Here is a 17,128-nt window from a genome sequence, read left to right as displayed (position 1 = left end):
AGAAGAGGAAAAGAATTGGGGCCATTACCTACCCCACCGAGGAGTTCTAAAGGAAGGCTCCAGACAAGGCTTCGTCCGGTCTTCCAATGCCTCAGCGAGAGGAAAAAACTCGGTATCATTAAATGAATGTTTACACGTAGGCCATAATCTATTGAACTACTTATTCCTACGGTGCTTCAACGCTTCGAAAGGTAAAATAGGACTAATTTCCGATATAAGAAAAGCGTTTTTACAAATAGGCATAAATGCAAATGATAGGGATTTCTTGCGGTTTCTGTGGTACGATGGTAGCGGCAATATAATGATTTTGCGTCATCGCAGAGTAGTATTTGGCGTCTCATCGAGTCCTTTTATTTTAGGCGCTATTATTCACAAACATTTAAATGATCTAATTCATCAGACAGGAAGCCATAAGTTCACTACTAGCATTATTTTACAACTTTTACAAAGCTTTTATGTAGACAATTCGGTTACTAGTGTAAATACAAGGGATCAACTCATTCAATTTATGACAGAATCTACGGCCATGATGAAATTAGCGAGTTTTGATTTGCGAGGGTGGGAGTATAACGGAGATAAGACATTAGAAACCCAAACAGCGGTGTTGGGCGTCACATGGGATAAAATAGACGACACATTATCTCTAAATATACCAGCTTTAAATCAATTTCGCGAGGCAAAAGTAACGAAACGAAACATCCTCGCGTTAGCACACCGCGTTTTTGATCCCTTAGGCTTCGTTTGCCCCGCAGTATTGTTACCGAGACTTCTACTACGAGAAACGTGGAATGAAAAATTGAACTGGGACGATGACGTACCGTACGAATCAAGACAAAAATTTTTATTGTGGGTAGACGATCTGATAAACTTAAAAAAAATCCGTATCCCTAGATGTTTCTTAGGGGAGATCGAGGAAAATAGTAAGATCAGCCTACACACCTTTTGTGATGCAAGTAGCGTTGCTTATGCGACAGTAGTTTATATTCGCGTTGAAAGTACGTCGGGCGTAAAAGTATATTTTGTCCAAGCGAAAAACAGAATCGCGCCAGTGAAAAGAGAAAAATCGAACACGCGCATAAGTATTCCACGACTAGAGCTACTCGCCGCCGTTATCGGGGTACGTCTAACAATCGGTATATTAGACAGTCTCGACCTCGGTAAAGTGGACATATATTATTGGTCGGACTCATCCACGGTCCTAGCGTGGATACAACGGAACAATAATTGGGGAACCTTCGTATTCAACCGGGTGAAGGAAATCAAACAATTCACTAGTTCGAGTCAGTGGCATCACATTCCCGGTGATTTGAATCCGGCGGATTTACCGTCGCGCTGGTGGGAGGGTCCGCGATGGCTCCAAGAATGCGCGGAGAATTGGCCTTCTACCGAAGTCAAATATGATGAAACGGAAATATTCGAAGAAATTAAAAGGGGTACTATCAAAAAAAGAGACAGACAATGTCATTTTACTAACGTTGACCAACCGTAATCATAACGAGCACCAGGGGTATGAAAAGTTTTCCAGCTTGCAAAAATCGTAAGATTTTCGGCTGGATGAGATGATTCCATTATACGCGAAAAATAAATTAAACCGTCGAAAAGGGGATTTAACGCGCCAAAAAATCGAACACGCCGAAATTATTTATTAAAGCTTATACAACAAGAAAGCTTCGCGGGCGTAAATGATGAACAAATTAGACACCTATCACCTTTCTTAGATAAATATGGAGTAATGCGGATAAAAACAAAAACTGGTGTGTGTACTTATGTACGCACGTCAGAAGTTATACTTCTTTGGCGTACCAAAACGAATATAGCATCAATAAAAAATAACTTCAAAAAATAAATAAATATTATTTATTTATACATGAGGAAGAAGAAGGATTTAATTAAAATAAGAAATAAGAAATAAAACACTTGGTTGAGCAAATACAACAAGGTTCAATACTTTATTTGCTCGTCAGGGAAAAGCCTTGTGGCATAAAAACCCTGGATGATAATTTAAATAATTTAAATAACTTCAATATTATTATATATACATTACAATTTATACATATTAAAATTTAATTAATTCACGTTCATTAGTTGATCTGTTTGTGATTCTATGGCCATGTGAGTTACAAGAGGCTTATAGTAGCTAAAATAGATACAAATAGTCTAGTTGAAACGTTTCTAAATATCGTGTAAATACAGCATCAATTGTAGTACCATATCGGGTTGTAGGAACTGTTCTGTCATTATTTATTGAAAGATTAAAATCTTCACGTAAAAAGTTGATGAGTACATCAGAATTTTCAGAGCAGAAATTAACATTAAAATCTCCACTTAATATCATTGGTAGCTTATCTTCGCCTTTACCCATATATGGTGTTCTATTGCTGTGTATGGAGATAGCACCCGTTCCAAGAAATGAATAATATTTTCAATTCTTTGATTTGGAGAATATAAACTGCTATAACACAATTATTTTACCATCTTCCGTTGTACACTCTGCTATACAAAAATCACCCACTGATGATATAGCAGTACTAACAAAATCGGACTGTCTCACAGTCATGTCGATATTAGTGGTCAGAAAGTTAGTTGTATCATTCGCATTGTGATAGATAGCAACTCCTCCAGCTCGAACATTTGGTCGTTTGTATTGAATTATACAATTGAAATTTGGTATACTAACAGACTCGTTATCATGTAACCAAGTTTCACTCAACATTAAAATTTTAGATTCTTGTAAAATAGAATCAATCATATCCTTTGAGTGAGCTCGCAAACTTTGACAATTTAAGTATACAGTGTCAAACCTTTCCTTTGGTTCATAAAATGTTGGATGTCTTTACTAATTGTCACTAAGCGATTATTTGAGAGTCTCTTATATTCATCTTGAAAACTAATCATTGCAGTTGATGGTCTTCGGCCGTGATAAAAAGTATTATCATTATCTTTTGCTGTAATGTATAAGCCCTCGATAGTTGTTACGCGTGACAAAGCGACATAGACTAATGTCAATTGATGTTTTTTATCATATTCATAAACAACTTCGGGATATGTGCTCCCTTGTGATTTGTGAATTGTCGTCGCACAAGCACAAATTAGAGGTAAATGTGAACGCTTAACGTTAATTGTTTTATTGTTGTTAAGAGAAATAGTTGCAGATCTACGTCCGATCGGCACTGCTGTTTTTTTAATCTGAATAGCAGCAACATGTCCAGCAACTTTCTTTTTGATTTTCTGGCCAATCTGTAGTGAATGCGGAAACTCAAGCCACACGACATTTACTTCTCCATCTTCATTGTATTCAATATGAAATAACTACAATTTTCCCGAATGCCAATATATACTCTACATTTGTAAATAAAATAAAATATAACTTCAATAAAAACTTTAATAAAATAAAGCTAATAAATACAATTTAAATAATATAATTATTAACAAAATTAATAAAATAAAAACAAATAAGAAAAAGAAAAACTCTTGGTTAAGTAAATACAAAGTATAATACTATTGGCTCGTCAGACAAAAAGCCTTGTAGCTTAAAAGCTCTGGTTGATAAATTAAACATAATAAGGAATTGCGGTTTTAACAAAAAATTAAACACGAATCTCACCTCTTGCTCGCTTCGCTTGTATACGGATTCAACAAAAAGGTTCACCTCGTTTATGGAAGTATAAGGAATACTTATACTTTTCTTATTTCGTTCTAGCTTAAATCGCTTTGTTCGTCGCTTTCTTTGTAAATTCTTCGCTGCTCATCTAAGACGTATCGTCGTAGGCGTCCAGTGGAAGAATAGGACGAGTGCTCTGTTTAATAGGCCCAGCAGGGCGTGCTTAGCAACGGTTTAAAAAGTGGGGAGGGACGATAAGAAAATTTCCTTATTTTCAATCTTTTCAAAATATTTGAGCCGCGTATTTCGAATATACGTTAAGAATCTATAATCTTTATAAATGGTACATAAATTGTAATTACGTTGAGTGCCTCACGAATTCTGAAGGAAATCCTCGTCAGGTTACGCTCGTTATTTAGTATTGAAAAAGAAGTATAACTTCAAAACAATCACAATAAATTCATGTTGCACAATACGTTTCCATTCTTTTATGCTACACTCTCCATATTTTTATAATTAATTACAGATTACCTATCATAATGATAACAATTATTATTATTATTATCGATTAATTTTCCTTGTTAGTTTTTAATTTTTCTAGTTTATTAATTAATGTTATTATTATTACATTATTAGTATTTATTATTAATTTATTTTTACAAAAAACATAGTTGATAAAGAAACCTGTTTCTCTTCCCTGCTTGATGATCAATAATATTTTCTAATGTAAGAAGATTATTTTTCTTTTACTATTATATTTTTATTCTCATTTATTTATTGAGGTTATTAATTATATAAATATATATATATATATAGCGTGACCAGGTAAAAAGGAGGAGGATTGAAAATATGAGTAGATAAGCTACTAATTATTCTTTCCTATTAAGTTAACTAAATAACTTCAAAAAAAAGAAAAGAAAAATATTTTCAATCGATCGATATATTATATATAATAAAAAAGAATAAAAGAATAAATTCAAAAATATAAAAATATAAATCAGTCCACATTAAATGTAAGGGAGATATATCGAATTACATTATGCGTCAATGGCCATGGCGCGGTAACAGCATTAGTTCTCGCTCGATCATTTAAGTAAAGCAGCACTGAGTACGATTAGTATTTGGATGGGTGACCGGCTTGAGAAAAAAAGGGGAAGAAGAAGAGAGACAACTTCATGCCGTAAACTTGAAATCGTTTTGCCGCGCGTTGTAAATACCGACAAACTTCATGGTGTCGTTTTCCCAGACGCTCGGAACCAAATCACTCCCCATTACATTTTCCCTTCTTCTTCTTCTTATTCATTCTTTAATTTAGGCAAGTTGCCTGTTTCGTAACGACGTTTTTCTGCCTATTGCACTGTTAAATTGTCGCACCATCGTTTTCGTGGTCGCCCCGTACTTCTGCGGCCAATCGGTGATTTATTCCGTGAAATTCTGCCGATTCTTGTTGTCCATTCTGCTAATAGACAGAGTGTCGTTTCTATGAGCCGCAAATTTTTTTACGTTGGGTAGGGAGCTAACCTGATCCAACAACCTTCCTCCTTTTCCCGGGCTTAGGACCGGCAACATGATCGCTGACCTTGATCCGTCCAGCGATCATGCAGGCGGAGTTACATTTTCCCTAACGCGCCAAAAAAGTATAACTTCAAAAAAAAAAAAACTACTTCCCGCTCGATCATTTAGGTCAAGCAGCGCTGAGTACGATTAGTACTTGGATGGGTGACCCGCTGGAGAAAAAAAAGAGGAAGAAGAAGAGAAAAGACAACTTCATGCCGTAAATTTGAAATACCGACAAACTTCGTGGTGTCGCTCGGAAAAAAATCACTCTCATCACATTTTCCAAAACACGGGTTTGGGAAAGAAGGTATAACTTCAAAAATAAAAGTTTTGCTTCGTTCTTGCTCCGTTCATATGGCCGAGAAAAAAATGTAGCAGGAAATTAAACGCGCACCGGCAGTTTTGATTTATTCGAAAATTGTTGCTAATATATATATAAGCTTATGTTTTACGTATGTTCTGTCATGTACCTATCTATATGCATTTAATTGCGCGAAACGTGTTGAACATCAAAGATAAGTTGGTTTCTTGAACGTCATTGAATTACATTCGAAGGATGATTTTATTCGACGAATGCGTATGAGTATGAGGAATGGAGTACTTGTTTAGTAAAAAACGAATCTTTAGGTTTACAACGTTAGTTCTTTATGAAAGATCAAAGTTCGACTATTTAATCGTCGAACTTTAACGCGTTACTTCCACCGTTGGTGCTCGTAAGACTCCCTGAGGTCTCTGTCACTGTTCCAGAAACAACAAACAGTCGAATTTTTGGACCTCGGTTGGGACGATGCAAATACGTCGAAGATGTAGTGTTTTGAGCTTATAAATATTTGACGTACAATGTTTCGGATCAATATTTCATCTTTAATACAACTAAAGATAATCATCAAGTGGATATATTATTAGTTTTGTAAACGTATGTATATTTCCAATTATTTATTTATTTATTTATTTTTATTTCAATTTATCTTTCAAGTATTTTCATTTCACACACACACTCGCACACATGTAGAATGAGCGATATTAAATACGAATAAAAGGTTTTAGATTTGGAAATTAAAATAACGTAATCGTGGATACGAATAAAATTGAATAAGATGAAAATAGAAAGAAAATCACAGAAATTTGACAATGAGATTTATTATATAAGCATTTGAAAAAGTTCCATGACAGGGTGAGTTTCGATGGGACCTGACTTAGGTGTGTCTGAATTTTTATTCATTTTGTTTCTTTCGTTTATCCCGATTACGTAATTATTACGCATTCGAGAGTACTTTTAACTTTTTTTTTCAATGATCTGCGTTGTACAAGTGACTGCTTTCAAATCTATTTTTCCTTCGTTGTTTTATCAGAAAAAAAGTAATATCTTTCTCTCTATTGTTAAGAATTATTTATTGAAATAAGAATAATTTAGGTCTTTCGAAATCGTCGAAATGATGTTTCTTTCGTAAGATTACGAACGATCGTAAATACATTATATGTACATTGGGATTGTTAAAAAGAAATTTAACGAGGTAGAACACCGGTGAAATTGCTGTTTATCCCTGGCACATGTCTGCGTAAAGATTGATGGTTTTTCGAAAGTTTATACTCGTATGCAGATTCGAATAAATGATGGATTAGACTAACCAATTGGCGTAGCCAAGATATAATAGAAGAAGAAGAAGAAGAAAAGATGCAAAGATAGTAGCAGGTAGCACGTAGTGCGAACACGCTTGGATATTTATGGCACATCACCTACTTACTGACATTACATTTTCTTTTTTAATGAAAATTATGGAGTGAATCAATGAATGGTTCAAGAAGATATGCGCGTTGAAAACTAACGCAACACACGTTCGTTCGGATAGTATGTATGTGTGTGTAATCGGTCAGTGATAATGACGTCAACGAGTACTTGCCATTGTTTTATTCGTTTATATGTAGCAGAAAGTTTATTTAGCCGTTGCTGTGCACGGATTTATAAAACGCTGACTGCTGACAAAGAAGATATTTTAGAAAAATTTTTTTGATTTTAAATGTCCGGTATTATTACCAAGAAAAAACAAATTTGTAGAATATATTATCGCCGAAAACTATCAAAGGTTAAAACACGCAGGTGTCGAGATAACAATGAACAACTTAAGGGAAAGGTATTGGATACTTGGCGGACGTAAGACAATTCGGGCGATTTTAAAGCAGTGTGTGGACTGCTCTCGGCATGACGCTAAACCCATGCAACCAGTTGTAGTCCCCCTACCGTATGATCGGGTAAAAGACGCAGCCGTTTTCGAAGTCATAGGCGTAGACTTTACTGGACCCATTTACTTAAAGGGTAACCACAAGGCCTGGGTGTGTTTGTATACTTGCGACGTTTATAGGGCAGTTCACCTAGAGCTCGTCACGTCCTTATCCTACGGCTTCATTTTTGATGTCACTAAGGCGTTTTATTGCATGGAGGGGTAGACCGTCGGTTATCTACAGCGATAACGGGACAAATTTTGTAGGTCTGAATAACGCATTCAAAACCATAGATTTTGAGAAATTAGCTAGAACGGTAGCGATTGATCAAATCGAGTGGAAATTCAATCCGCCCACTGCCGCGTGGTGGGGAGGTTTTTGGGAGCGGTTAAATGGAATCTTGAAACGTCTACTACGAAGAACTTTGCGCAAATCCTCTTTGAATTACGAAGAAATGATGACAGTACTACTCGACTGCGAAGCTATAATTAACAGTAGACCAATAACTTTTCTATCGGAAAATAAGCAAGACCTCGTACCACTGACCCCGTCTATGTTTTTACAAGACACTAAAGAAATCGGTGTTTTAGACTTGGATAGAGTTGAAAAATGCGACTTTGCGAAACGTTATAATTACAGAGCCAAAATTAAAGAAGGTCTTCGAGACGTCGGTTTCGTACTGAATATCTCGGAGCGTTAATACATCGTAAGGGTGTTAAAAGAGAAAACCGTAGCATAAAAGTTGGAGATATTGTATTGATAGAAAACGAAAATAAGAAAAGGATAGATTGGCCACTAGCCCGCGTAGAGAAACTTATTTACGGAAAGGACGACAAAGTAAGGGTCGTTCATTTAAGGGGTTATACGCAGTTAGAATTTTTAAAAAATCAATTTTTTTTTTCATTTTCGGAATGTACATATATTTAAGTATATTCTCTGAAAATTTCAAATCGATCCGACAAATATTCTTCACTTCATGTAAGCTGCAAACAAAAATTTTTAACTATGTGTAAACGTATCTTTGAAACTTTAAACGTGTTTTTCTCAAAACGGTATTTTCAAAGTCGGTGATCTCGATTTTTCAAAAACGGCTTAACCGATCGGTTTCGAATTTTTACACAATCTTCTTAGATATATTCCCTAGGTATTAAGTATAAGGAATAATTTTTAAAAAATTTATTACTATTTTTTTGTAACAATTTAGAGCGAAAATTTTAGTCAAGAACAACAACTTTTTCTCAAATAGACGCCATTTTGTCAAAAATCAAAATTTTTATTATTCCTTGGTTTTAATACCTGCATTAATCTATCCTTTAAAAGAATCCACCATATTTTTTAATTTCAATAATCCAAACCGCCAAAATGAAGATCACCTTCCAAACGTCTTTTTTTAGAGGACGTTCAGGAAATCATCTACAGGAGCGGTGCACATTAATATTTTTACATAATCGACGCGCTATTGTATTCTCAAAAGTTAACTCTATTTGAATTACCATCACTTTTGTTTGAGAAATAAAAACTGTTTCTATAAAAAATTCATGAAAATACGTCTTTTTCGAGCCTCGCAACTGCGTATAACCCCTTAAATACTGCGACGGGTAGTTTGGTACGACCCATACAAAGGGTCTATCCACTTGAGTTAAAATCAGACTCAAATGAGTCTCGAATAGAAGCGATTATTGTAAACAGTTATGAGTAAAATAATTCTTTAAGTTCTCCGAAACATTGCGACGGAATAAAGGACTGCCGTATGACGAGGAGCGGAAGAGTATCGAAAAAACCAGATAGGTTAAGTTATGATTAAATTTTATTCTGTATCCGTATATGGATATATATATGTATATATATATATATGTATAATATAAATTTTATTCTGTATAGCGTAATGTAGAGTAATACTTACCCTCCATGTATGTATACACAACAACAATTTACTCAATTTTCTCTTTCCTTTATTTATTTATTTCTTTAATTTTTGTAATTGTTTGTTCCATTCTATAAAATAAGTAAATAGTATATTAGACAGTAAAGATTTGTAACGAAATATTTGATTCGAATTTATAACTTTCATATTTCCTTCCTTTTATATTTGTTTAAATGTATTTTTCTTCTCACTTTTTTCAATTAGTTTAATCGCATTACTTTAGAGACGAAAATTTGCGTATTCTATGATACAATTAATACAGACTTTTCATTGATATTATTAAAACTTGTTTTTAACCATAACGTAACTCTGACGCTTATATGTGCCCATAATTATGAAAGTGGTCTAAGTCATATATTTCTTGTTTCGAGATATTTAAAGGAATTCATTTGAACATTAAATGACTTCTATACAATATTGAAATAACAAACACTATCTAACGATTCACTTTTGACAATATCGTGAAAATATTACATTGAATTAATTTAGTTTAAAATAATGTGTTGTGAAATAACTAATAAACTTATTTTTTGAAGTTATACTTCTTTTGGCGCGTTGGGAAAAATGTAATGAGAGTAATTTTTTTCCGAGCATCTGTAAAAACGACACCATGAAAAGTTTGTCGGTATTTACGAATTGCGGCAAGGCGATTTCAAATTTACGGCATGAAGTTGTTTTCTCTTTTTTTCTTCCCCTTTTTTTTCTCAAACGGGTCACCCATCCAAGTACTAATCGTACTTAGCGCTGCTTTACTAAAATGATCGAGCGGGAAGTAGTTCTATCACCGCGCCATGGCTGTTGACGCATAAAGTAATACGATATATCTCCCTTACACTTAATGTGGACTGATATCTAAAATTTTATATTTTTTTTTTATTCTATTTTATTCTTTCTTATATATATAATAATAATTATTTTTTTCTTTAAGTTATTTTTTTTCTTTGAAGTTTTTTTTTTAAGTGATTTTTGAGGTTATTGAGGATATATTCGTTTTGGTACGGCAAAGAAGTATAACTTCTTATGTGCGTACATAAGTACACACACCAGTTCTTTGCATGAAATATTTAATGATTAAAGTATATATAATTGTTATTTATTATTATTAAAGTTGTATATATTTTTATTGTGTTTACTAGGTAAAAAATAAAATGATAGCTGTTATTCTACAAAATAATCGTCTCTAAATATTTGCGCAAGATTTTAAAAATTTTATTATTATATTTCTAATTTTCTTTGTGATAACTTTCGTTCTCTTTCCTTTATATAATTAAAAAAAAAAGTTCTCCCAGAAGAATCGAACACTAAACCTATCGATGCAACAGACGAGAACACTATTACCTAAGCAATTACGTCCCTTAATATATAGTTGAATTTATAAGAATATAAGCACCGTAATAACAGAATATTAACAACGTTCGGACCGTGAGAGTCGTTCCACGAAGATGCAGAGGAAAGAATCATTCTTCTCACTCAAAAGAAATACCTTTATATGACATTTAAAAATAAACATATGTGCGTGTGTGAGGTGTGTGAGGTGTGATACTTTGACTTCTAGGAATAAATTCAAATATCCTCATTATAACCAATTTACCGATAAAAGTAATTTAAGTATCACTCGAGTTATTTTGTAATATACTGAATTTTTATTTTGATGTGCTTATTTTTCAGTCTATTTGTGAAATTGCATCTTTTATAGTTAGGAATACGAATACCGATATCCTAATAAAAAAACCAGAAACGTATAGTATTAAAAATTTATTTTTAATTTGTACAATTAATTATATTACAATTGTTTGATTAGTAACATAATAATGACAACAATGATAAATATTATCTCTTTTTAAATCTCAGGAATATAGTTTCAGCCGGTTTCGTAGTAATACTGAGCTTTAGGTTAACATTTTCCACTGGTATAGGTTCGTCTATTTGAACAATAAATTTTCTCAATACAGTAGCAGCTATTGCCTTAATTTGAGTCATGGCAAATATTTGACCTGAAAAAGCAATATTCAATAAAAATGTACTTAGCCGATCGACTGTTTAGAATACTATTTCAAGAATGCATAAACATGTGCTTTTACCTATGCATCCTCTTTTCCCAATGCTGAACGGAATAAAACATTTAGAGTTATATTTTCCTGGTAAAAACCGATCCGGGTTAAATCTTAAGGGATCAGCCCAATATTTACCATTTCGGTGTAGTGAAAATATCATAAAAAATACCTGACAGTTTTTTGGTAATATCACATTGTCGTTCACTTAATAAAATAAATAAATACATATTATTACTACATAAGACTGTAATGTCAGTGGAAAAAAAAAATAAACAATAAAAATTTTATTATATATAAAAATACCTTTTGTATCGCGCTGTAGTGTTCGCCCAATAAGTAGAGCAGGTGAGAAAAGACGTAACGTCTCCTTGATGACTTGTTCTAAGTATTTCATTTTCTTAGTATCTTCCATTGTAATAGGAAAATTTATAGGATCGCTTGAGTCGTACATATCGTACAACTCTTCGTATACTTGATTCTGGAATCGAAAAAGCCAAATAGATGATACAAGTTTTGCATGAAAATATAATTGATTTTTAAAAGATATTAAATAATAATGCATAAGTGGTATTTGAGCGTACTTGAATGTCCGGAAACGTGGCTAACATTAAAAATAAAAATGTTAGCGTATTAGTGGTAGTATCACTTCCCTAAAAATAAATACAAATTGTTTTTTACTCTTACTGAATGAAAAAAAAAATTTTAAATAATCTTAAATGAATTCATCTTTCTGTAAAAACCATTGTATTTATTTCATCACGAATATCTGCCTCCGAATATTCTCCAGTCTCGTAAAAGGATTTAAATATTGCATCTAAAAATGGACTGGTATCTTTTTCTTTATTTAAAGGAGAATAATAATATTTTATTTATTGTTATTATAAAAGGTATTCATCCATAAATTCATTACTAAAAGAATATTTTTTAAAATGATTATTCTTACTTGCATGTGGATCTTTTCCTTCCCGGGTAAAGTTATCTTCATTCATTGAATTCTTCTTTTTCCTTATAATCTTAACGAATATAAAAGTTATATATATACATGAATAAATTATTATTTTATTTCAAACTAATATATTTTTTTGATATTTGACAATTTGAAACAAAACTTGTTTCTTGGTATTTTTACCTCGTTTGTTATTTTATTTAAGGGGGAAAGAATTTCTTGTAGCCGTTTCCCCATAGATGAATTGTTAAATATAATATTTGGATGTAACCAGAATTTCATTGCTCTTGTTACAGTTATGTCCATAGCTCTAAATAAAAATAAAATTCACAATAAGAAGACGAATATTCAATAATATTAGATTATATTATAAATTTAAAAATATTCTTCTCATTATTACTCCGACATATATTCATCAAGTTTGCAATCCGGATTGCTCTGCAAATTTAAATCACTTTCCAATAGGCTATCTGTCAGTACAAAAAAAACAATTTTTAGAAAAAAAATTTAATGTGTCCATCTATATTTTTTAGAATTCCCAAATCTTACCATATACTATATCCAGCGTACATAAATGTACGTAATGCATAATGTCTACGTTTTTTCCGTTTGTAGTTTCTAAAATATTAGCTAGTCTGTTAGCATTTTTTATCATTGAGTCCATATACGTCGAAACTTCTTTGAATACTGGATTTAAGATTGTTCGATGAATGTTCCATATTGATGCTATAAATACGAGAATATTTCTTAATTTAAATATTTATAGTATATTTTTTATATATTTATTAATTAATAAATAAGAAAAGAGAAATTCTCATATATTCATGTGTAGGTGTGTAGGCATTATATGAAATCATAAAAAAAGAAAACTATTTTAATTAGCAATCGTCTAAAAGACATATTTAAAAAATACTGTATTACAGTAGGGTATACATAGTTTTTTTTTATTAATTAAGAAGAAAGCATATGAACCTATAGTTTACCTGGTGCAGTAGATAATCCATCACCTACAAGATTTTTGAAAAAGAAATATAGAGAACTTTTTTCATAACCGTTAGAACTTTTTGATAGAATCTAAAAAGGAAACAAAAAATTAATGTAAAGAAAAGCCGAAATAAAAAAAATCTTATTCGGGGAAATCGTTTCTAAAGAAGTGCAGTAAATTTGATAGATCTTACCTCAATATTTTCAGGATCATCCAAGACTACGACTAATTTTGGGCCAATCCACAGTAGCCACGGCGAAGAATAGATTGTGGATAATTTTATTATTTTATGAGTTATATCTAATTGTAAGACAAATTTATTGAATAGAAGTCGCATAAATATAGATATTATAAATAATAAATAAAAGTATACCTTTCATATCACCAAGTAATATATTCAGATTTCCAATCAGAGGATAAGGCTTTGGACCTGAGCATTTTTTTATCAATTTATGTTCACGAAATTTATCTGATATATATTTGATTAAATAAAATAACAGTATCATTATTGCTATTGGAGTAATAAATTTAGTAATATACAACATGTTTAGTTTAACAAATTATAAATTATAAAACAACTTAAAATATTATTAAAATACTTCTGGATATTCTCTTGTATGCTAAGAACAGATATTAAGTTGATACTCCGCAGTGACTACTTGCATCTTTTGTGTCTTAACAGAAACTAAGAAAGAAACATCAAACGGGAGCCTATTTAAGCAAAACCATTATAGTACTTTCAAGGATTCAAGGTTTCAAGGATACCTTTTTCATTTATTCCGTGCATAATAATACTATTTTACTTAAATAGAAGAAGTTAATCGGTGTTATAAACATAGTTTCTTCGTAAAGAAATCTTCTTTTTTTCCTTTTTCTCCGTTTGACTTTGAATTATGCTAATAAAGTGGATAAACGAGATACATTAAATGAGATGCAAGAAGTGTTTGGATTCTAGGTCAGATTGGAATGACTTTATTTTACATTATTATTATATAAAAGTGCCGATTAGTTTTAATTATTCGAGAAAAAAATACATAACTTTCCTTATCTTATTGAAATGTTAAATTAATATGCAAGACAAAGTTTTCTTTTTTTATCGCGTCTTTTTTTGCACGATTTGTTATTTACTTCTGTTACGTGTTTTATTACACTACCTTGTCTGATAATGATTCAATAGAAGTCTGATAGAAAATTATTGTTACATAAAAACGTAATAGTCCGGGAGCCTGTGGCCATCAAACGGAATGTCATTTACCAAAATCCAAAATTCATTCAGTCAATCTCTCATAACTACTATACATTAGGCGGAAACTAACTAAACTCGGCGGCGGTGGTCCACATGACGTCACTTAGGTAGCATAGTTACAAAATTTAGACCAACTTCAAGAGCATTTTACCAAGACTGTCATCTGGATATTTTATTTTCTACTATTATATTATTAAAAAAATAATTGCAGACAATTGTGAAAGTTTTGAAGTTACAGCAAACACTTTTGAAAGTGGCAAAAAAAAAAAACAAGTATCAAATGTATTTTAACAAATCTAAACTTTCCATGTTATTTATTATAGTATTAGGAGCCTACATTTTATACGGTAGACATGTTTTACGGTATCAAAAGATAAAATAATAACATACCGGGAGACAACGAAACCTTATCTACAAACAATAGTAAGTATGACAGTATAATGACGATAATAATATTATAATTGAAATTTGTATTTGTATTTTTTATTCGTTTAAAGCAATATACGAATTTGATAAAAGAAAGTAAGAGTTGTTTACGCTATTAAGAAATAATATATTTTCATATCTATAACAAATTTTATGTTTTCTATCCATCAATGTTATCTTCGGAATCATTTCCATCATACAATGAATTTTTATTATCTACTCAATTGATTTTTTCAACACGTCGAGCACTTCGCGAATTCTTAAGAAAATCACCGTCAGGCCACGCGCGTTACTTATATCAGTATAAAAAAAGAGCAGTTTTTTCAACAGTGATTGACGTGGAACTCGACGTGTTAAAACTGAAATTCAAATTTTTAAATTGAACCAATCATATTTAAAAAAAAATTGAATTTATAAAAATTAGAAAAAAAAGAGAAAAAGGAAATTAAATAGAACTTTACAAAATTATAAATTTAATTACGTTCACTATATACGTTGCACTCTGTACCAACGTTCCAAAATATACTAGAAAAATATTTGCCATAGAACCGCTACTGTAATGAACTGCAAAAATAAAGAATGTTATTTGAAGTAAATACAATAATACTGTATCATTGAGAATAGAAAAAAAAAGATCTCTTTTTGCTCTATACGGTATAGTTTTCATATACATACTTATTTACTATTTTCTCTTCTTCTTCCTCTTTTTTTTCTCAAAGCGGGTCACCCATCCAAGAACTAATCGTATACTCAGCGCTGCTTTACTTAAATAATCGACGAGCGGGAAATAGTTCTGTCACCGCGCCATGGCCGTTGACGCATAAAATAATTCGATATATCTCCCTTATATTTAGTGTAGACAGATATCCATATTTTGATATTTTTTTATTCATTCTTATATATATATATATAATATATCGATCGATTGAAAATATGTTTCCTTCCTTTTTTTTGTTAAATAAATAAATAATAATAATTAGTAGCTTATATTCTCATACTTCCAATCTTCCCCCTTTTTACCTGGTCACGCTATATATATATTTATACAATTACATAAATAAATAAATGAATAAAAATATAATAACAAAAGAAAAATAATCGGCTTACATTAGCTAATATTATCAATTATCAACCAGGGAGGGGAGAACAGGTTTCTTTATCAACTATATTCTATGCAAAAAGAAAATTATTAATAACAATTATAATAATAATAATAATATAATAATAATAAAATAATGAAAAAATAGACAAGGAAAATTAAAAAGTAACAAGGAAAATTATTAATGATAATATTAATAATTATTATTATTTTTTTTTAAGTAATTTTCTTGAAGTTATTTTTGAGGTTATTGAAGTTATATTCGTTTTGGTACGTCAAAGAAGTATAACTTCTTACGTGCGTACAGAAGTACACACACCAGTTTTTTTTTTCATTTTGACTTAGACCACTTTCATAATAATCTGCACATATTAAGTTTAAATACACTCTTTTTTCTACGTATAGAATACCCTAAGTTGTTCGACAAAATCAACCATCTAAGGTGCATATAATTTCGTACATTGTTTTATTCAATATATTCTTCTTTTCTTAACTAAGAGCTTATCAGTTAAATGCGATCAATCTATATGCAATAATTCTTGGTATAAGTAGAATAAAATAAACATGAGGTTTATCGGCCGTTCATCCGGTATACTTTAACTTTCATATAAATCATTTAAAGGTCATCAGAAGTGCGTCAGGATCGCAAGAGAGGACAGCGTAATATTATTTAAAAAATAATTATTCAAAAAAGTAAGCAATTAAAATTTATAAAAACATTCTCAATGAAAATATTTACGGTCTGCTTTATTAAACATAATTTATTGCTGTACGATCAATTGTAAATTATATTCGCTAATTATACACGATTTTTCATTATTCCAATATAAGAAAAAATGCATATATAAAATAATAACACTTGTCTGATCTGTGGGGATGACACAACCAATATCAATTCATTACAAATCACACATGAGTCACCTATTTTTATACAGCCGATTCAGAATTTGAAGTAAAGCAAGTGATAAAAGATAAATAACTAATTGTAAATGCAATAAAGCATGCTAAATCGATTAAGAGATATCCGTTTTTAAACGAGGCTTTTTTATTCTGAAAACTTTTGCCATATG

The 17,128-nt window shown here is 31.3% G+C and overlaps 3 protein-coding genes across 3 annotated transcripts; 2 read left to right on the top strand and 1 right to left on the bottom strand.

Moving 5' to 3' along the window:
- Positions 1–301: 301 nt before the first annotated feature.
- On the top strand, positions 302–1,489 carry LOC122517841. Its single transcript, XM_043636437.1, has one exon. The coding sequence runs from the start codon at positions 302–304 to the stop codon at positions 1,487–1,489; it is 1,188 nt and encodes a 395-aa protein (XP_043492372.1).
- A 6,079-nt stretch (positions 1,490–7,568) lies between these two features.
- Positions 7,569–8,078, top strand: LOC122517840. Its single transcript, XM_043636436.1, has one exon. It carries the CDS (start codon positions 7,569–7,571, stop codon positions 8,076–8,078), a length of 510 nt encoding a protein of 169 aa, XP_043492371.1.
- Positions 8,079–11,096: 3,018 nt separating this feature from the next.
- On the bottom strand, positions 11,097–13,832 carry LOC122517839 (cytochrome P450 4C1-like). The gene is made up of 12 exons (XM_043636434.1): positions 13,661–13,832; positions 13,481–13,587; positions 13,286–13,376; positions 12,852–13,028; positions 12,703–12,772; positions 12,486–12,612; positions 12,300–12,369; positions 12,088–12,194; positions 11,938–12,006; positions 11,660–11,834; positions 11,384–11,560; positions 11,097–11,296 (listed from the first exon to the last, which is right to left on the bottom strand). Exons 1-12 carry the CDS (start codon positions 13,830–13,832, stop codon positions 11,133–11,135), a joined length of 1,506 nt encoding a protein of 501 aa, XP_043492369.1. The 3' UTR covers positions 11,097–11,132.
- Between the last annotated feature and the right edge of the window lie 3,296 nt (positions 13,833–17,128).

The sequence above is a fragment of the Polistes fuscatus genome, unplaced genomic scaffold (assembly GCF_010416935.1).
Source record: "Polistes fuscatus isolate 324 unplaced genomic scaffold, CU_Pfus_HIC Scaffold21, whole genome shotgun sequence".
Lineage (NCBI taxonomy): Eukaryota > Metazoa > Arthropoda > Insecta > Hymenoptera > Vespidae > Polistes > Polistes fuscatus.
The sequence above is the reverse complement of the archived record's forward strand: the minus strand, read 5'-3'. Positions and strand labels throughout refer to the sequence as shown.